Raw genomic sequence first — 5,854 nt, 5'->3', positions numbered from 1 at the left:
AAATTATTCTACTTTAGTCACTAAATTGTCAAATATGGAAACTAAAATAGAGTTATAGTTTCCATATTTTGCAATTTATAGATTAAAGTGGAATAAAATTGAGGGACTAAAAATTAGTTCCTAGTAACCAAACACTACCTTAGTCACTAAAATTTAGTCTAGTGACTAAAGGAACCAAACAGGGCCTTACTCGTGTATATACCGACGGGTTGATTAGCCAAGTCCACCCTGATTTGGTAATTGGTGGTCGAAAACCAACCACCATATATATCCATTTCCGTGAACCGGTGAATATTCATCCTCCCAGTCCCACAGTCCCAGATCCCAGCTTGCCAGCTCATCGTGCCACAAGGCGACAAAGAAATCTAGCCCGTTGGTCTCATCAACGAGCAACCAGCCAACGTCCGAGATCCAAACAGTGGCCAGCAGGCACCGGCCAAAACGAAGAAGTCCACCGCTTGGCTCGCGGGAATCCACGACAACCACAGGAAAAAGGAGACGACCGCGCCGGCGCCGCCCATTAATTTCTCCCCTTCTATCCGCGATCACCTCTCCTCGCTGCCGCGGCATCTTCTTCTGGGTCCTGGCCCGTCCTCGTCGCACCATTCCATGGCCGATTCAGCCGCGCTCTCCACCTCCCTCCCCCGCTCTCTGGCGTCCAGGAGGCCCCTCTCGTCGCCTCTCCACGCCAGAGCCCGGGCCCGCTCCCAGCGCCGCTGCCGGCTCGGATCGCGCTCGCTCCACCGGTTGCGTGCTCGGGCGGGAAAGGACGACCCGGAGGACCTCTACGGGCCCTACCCCTGGGACCAGCCCTTGGATCTCACCGCTGGGTCCGGTAAGCTCGCTAGCGGACTCTCGGCTGCTGCCCCCGATGCTTCGGTTGCAAATTGCAAGCGGCGGGCTGTTTTTGTCTCACCTTCCGCTAGCGATAATGATCATGTGCTGCGGGTCGAGACTTTGATAATTACTAGTGATTGATGCAACGATTGCTGCCTTCTGCTTTGCGGAAAGCTAATGATGCTGGGTAATGGGACCACAATTTGGGAGATTTTATTTTAGTTCGCCTTTGGAAAGTGTTCCCTTTTCCCCTCCTGCGCACAGTTTCCACACCGTCTAAAAGTTCCCGATCTGTGTGTCCTAGCAGACATTCAATGGGTGCCTGAAGACAGAGTCACGCTATTCACTTCTGATGGGCTGATCCAGATTGGGGGTTCCTTGGTTCCTCGTCGAGTTTCTGCTTCTGAGGTACTGAAACTTTGCAATCTCTACATTCCCTGTTACAGTTTTGGCTGAGATGATTTGGCAGTATGCTATTAGAATACATAGATCCCTTAAGCCTTAATAGCTGGGCAGTAAGTAGAAAGCTCCATTTCTTAAAAAAAGGAATTTTAGAAAGCTTTGTGCGTCACACCGAACATCAGTAAATTGATTGTAGCTGTAGTTGTTTTGTGCATCTTGCTATAAAACATTTGAATGTCTGCTTCAACTCAAATATCTATTTGGATGCCACAAAAATGTATGAAAGGCAAAAACACCTTCAATTATAGATATGTTCAACATTTACATCCTCACATACTATGGTAGACACCAGCTCACCTTCACAGGTTGCAATGCACCTTATTTGCAAATGAATTTTAAGAAGTTTCTTTTCACGCATGCATCTCTACTCTCTATATGCATCTTTGGTACGAGGGATTATTCACCTTTTAGCATTGCCTGCTGATGCTACGTCCAGAAATATCATATTGACAAACTCTGTGGCACTTATATGAGTATTTCTTGCAGTATTGTATCATTAAGTATGGCTTGCATAATACCTGCCAAAGCTTTTAGTTTTACTTTGTCCTCATCAATGTTCTGGACTTCTCTTCTCATGTCACTTTTTTTTCAGAAGAGGCAACGGAAACTGAAGAGTGGACAAAAGTTGCGCCGGTTTCAGGAGAGCTCTTACATGGATCCAAATCAAAGTCTTTGCCTTGGAGCACTATTTAACATAGCAGCAACAAATGTAAAATATTTGTTACTTCTTACTACTTTCTTACCATATCTAGACTTTATTTTCGTAACACCATTTGATATCTCAGGGCCTAGACATGGGCAGAAGATTATGCATCTTTGGCTTTTGCCGTTCTATTGAAATGTTAAGCGATGTAGTGGAAGATACGGTATTGGAGCATGGCGGTGAGGTATGTTTCGCTATTTGGTGAACTATACATGCGCAAGAATCTTCAGTTTGAGGAACTAAATGGTGGGCCTTGATCTTCCCTTAATATTTTGAGGAGAGAAAAAAGACACCGTATCTTATGAGCAAGCAGCCCTGCTGCTCCCATGAGCAAAATCAATCCACACCACATCCTTCACATCCAACGGTGCTGCGTCAGGGGGGTTTTTGTAAAATGTACAGAGTTGCAAAGAACATTTTATAAAACCCCCTGACGCAGCACCGTTGGATGTGGAGGGTGTGGTCTGGATTGATTTTGCTCATGGGAGCACCAGCGCTCCTTGCGCACAAGATACGGTCTCGAGAAAAAAATAAGAGTGCAGTACATGGTCAATGATTACTGAAAGCATATTACTTTATGTAAGGATGTGCCAGCAGTGAGCTCAGGGCTCAAATTCCCACACCTCGTGCCTTGAACACATTTAGCTTAGGCAAGCATTAACATGGAGTTGAGTGCATGATTAGTTGATTATATTTAGTTTGCTGTAATAATGGGCATTACCCTCTCAGGTTGTCACTGCAGAGAAGGCAAGCAGTAACGGCCTCCAGGAGAAGCTAACCATGTCTGTTGCAGTACCATTGCTGTGGGGCGTTCCTCCAGCATCAGAGACCCTCCATGTCGCGGTGCGGAGCGGTGGAGGTATTGTCGATAAGATCTATTGGCAGTGGGACTTATTCTAGATGTCCAGCATTAACAAAATTGGTTCCAAGATGTATATGTCTCTCTAATTTTCTGCACGCGTTGTGCAGCAACTGTAAACTTAGTCTCTACCTGTACAGACCCGGTCACCCTTGTGCATATATATAAAAGAACTTTGGGATCACAACTTAACCGGAGGTATCTGAGTTTAGTGTAATCTCTATCCTCCCTTAGCACTATAAAAGGGAGGGACCTAGGGATTTTGAATTGGTTATTGAAAGTCGCTTAAAGGGGGTGAATAGACGGAATCTGAAATTTATAAACTTAAGCACACACTACCAGCTAAGTTTAGCGTTAGAATTAAATCCGAGTCCGAAAGAGAGGTCGAAAACAAATCAACCAAGAAATAAAGCGGGTGACACGATGATTTGTTTTACCGAGGTTCGGTTCTTGCAAACCTAGTCCTCGTTGAGGTGGTCACAAAGACCGGGTCTCTTTCAACTCTTTCCCTCTCTCAAACGGTCACCTAGACCGAATGAGCTTTCTCCTTAATCAAACGGGTCACTTAGACCCCTCACAAGGACCACCACAACTTGATGTCTTTTGCTTTGATTACAAGTGACTTGAGAATAAGAAAGAGGAAGAAGAAAGCACGATTGCAAAAGCCAAGCAACAAGAGCGACAAATATCACACGGATCACTCTCTCGCTCTCTCAAGTCGCTAATCACTAATGATCACTTGTCTCAATTGTGGAACTTGGAGAGATTGGAAGCTTTGATTGTGTCTTTGAATGGATTGCTAGCTCTTGTATTGAATGTAGATGATTGGAATGCTTGGGTGAAATGAATGGAGGTGGTTGGGGTTGTATTTATAGCCCCCAACCACTTCATAGTCGTTGCTTTATTTCTGCCAACCGCGGACAGTCTGCGCTCCTGGTCCGGACGGTCCGCCCCTGTACATCAACGACTGAAATCCTAACAGTCAGCAGTAACGGCTATATCAACGGCTATAATGCATTAAATGCGTCGTCAGATGTCAGATAAAGGCAGTCGCGGACGGTCCGGTCGTGCACCCCATACGGTCCGCGAGGACGCTATAATTCATTTTACCGAACCCGTCACCTTCGGGTTTTTCGGTTCTGTGCCGACCGGACGGTCCGCGTCTGAGGCCGGATGATCCGCGCCTGGTCTCGGACGGTGCTTGCTTTTCCATCGGACGGTCCGCAGTGTTGACTTGCGTTTATGCAGTGTTCCTGTCCGAGGCTCCACTTTGGTGTCGCGGACGGTCCGCTGCAAGGGCCCGGACGGTCCGCGTTTGGTCTGTTTTTCCAAAAAGCTTCTCCTGTCCGGAATAATCTACGGTATTCCGGACAGTCGATTTAGAATAGTTGTAGATGAACTTATGCACCTGTGAAATGATCAACTAGAACAAACTAGTTAGTCCAATTATTTGTGTTGGGCATTTCAACCACCAAAATCATTTAAGAAAAGGTTTGACCCTATTTCCCTTTTAATCTCCCCCTTTTTGGTGATTGATGCCAACACAAACCAAAGCAAATATATAAGTGCAGAATTGAACTAGTTTGTATAAGGAAAGTGCAAAGGTTGCTTGGAATTAAACCAATTTTATACTTACACTAGATATGTATGGATTGTTTTCTTTTTTTTAACATTCTGTACCACATTTGCACCACTTGTTTTGTTTTTGCAAATTCTTTTGGAAAATCTTTTCAAAGTCTTTTTGCAAATAGTAAAAGGTACATGAATAAGATTTCGAGAAGCATTTTCAAGATTTGAAATTTTCTCCCCCTGTTTCAAATGATTTTTCTTTGACTTAAACAAAACCCCCCCTCAATGAAATTCTCCTCTTAGTGTTTAAGAGGGTTTTAGATACCAATTTTGAAAGTGGTCAAACCAATTTGAAATATATATAAAAAAATAAGTTACCAATTTATACCAATTGAAAATCTTTTTTAAAACTTTTGAAATTGGTGGTGGTGCGGTCCTTTTGCTTTGGGCTAATACTTTCTCCCCCTTTGGCATGAATCGCCAAAAACGGATATTTTGAGAGTGAAATATAAGCCCTTTTACTTTCTCCCCCAATGGTAAATATGAGTGAATATTATACCAAAGTGAGAGAGGTGCGAGTGACGGCGAAGGGTGAATGATACCAGTAGAGTGGAGTGGAAGCCTTGTCTTCGCCGAAGACTCCATTTCCCTTTCAATATATGACTTATCATGAAAATATACTTGAAAACATATGAGTCATAGCAAAATGAAAGAGATATGATCAAGGTATATATATGAGCTATGTATGCAAAGTTTCAGTCAAAGTTCCGAGAATCAAGTATATTTAGCTCATGCCTAAGTTTGGTAAAGGTTTTCTCATCTAATGGTTTGGTAAAGATATCGGCTAATTGTTCTTTGGTGCTCACATAGGCTATCTCGATATCCCCCCTTTGTTGGTGATCCCTCAAAAAGTGATACTGAATGGCTATGTGCTTAGTGCGGCTGTGTTCAACGGGATTATCCGCCATGCGGATTGCACTCTCATTGTCACATAGGAGAGGGACTTTGCTCAATTTGTAGCCATAGTCCCTAAGGGTTTGCCTCATCCAAAGCAATTACGCGCAATAATGGCCTGCGACAATATACTTGGCTTCGGTGGTAGAAAGAGCTACTGTGTTTTGTTTCTTTGAAGCCCAAGACACCAGGGATCTTCTCAGAAACTGGCAAGTCCCTGATGTGCTCTTTCTATCAATTTTACACCCTGCCCAATCAGCATCTGAATAACCTATTAAATCAAAAGTGGATCCCCTAGGGTACCAAAGGCCAAACCTAGGAGTATAAATACCCCCAACCACCCACCATTCATGGCATCCAAGTTTTTAGCCTTCACACCTCATACAAGAGCTATAGCATTCAATACAAGACACAAACAAGAGATCAAATCCTCTCCCAAGTCCAAAGACAATTCCAATCAAATAGTGACT

General features: G+C 44.0%; 1 protein-coding gene across 2 annotated transcripts; it reads left to right on the top strand.

Moving 5' to 3' along the window:
- The first annotated feature begins 313 nt into the window (after positions 1 to 313).
- LOC103639571 (uncharacterized) lies at positions 314 to 3,053 on the top strand. Of its 2 annotated transcripts, none has more exons than XM_008662306.3 (5): positions 314 to 835; positions 1,145 to 1,245; positions 1,892 to 2,008; positions 2,085 to 2,186; positions 2,732 to 3,053. In XM_008662306.3, exons 1-5 carry the CDS (start codon positions 610 to 612, stop codon positions 2,900 to 2,902), a joined length of 717 nt encoding a protein of 238 aa, XP_008660528.1. In that variant the 5' UTR covers positions 314 to 609; the 3' UTR covers positions 2,903 to 3,053. The 2 variants fall into 2 exon arrangements, with proteins under 2 accessions (XP_008660528.1, XP_035818658.1); XM_035962765.1 differs by lacking the exon at positions 314 to 835 and adding an exon at positions 858 to 1,024.
- Positions 3,054 to 5,854: the final 2,801 nt, after the last annotated feature.

The sequence above is a fragment of the Zea mays genome, chromosome 9, assembly GCF_902167145.1.
Source record: "Zea mays cultivar B73 chromosome 9, Zm-B73-REFERENCE-NAM-5.0, whole genome shotgun sequence".
Taxonomy (NCBI): Eukaryota; Viridiplantae; Streptophyta; class Magnoliopsida; order Poales; family Poaceae; genus Zea; species Zea mays.
Note: the sequence above shows the minus strand (reverse complement) of the source record. Positions and strands in the feature narration are given on the sequence as shown.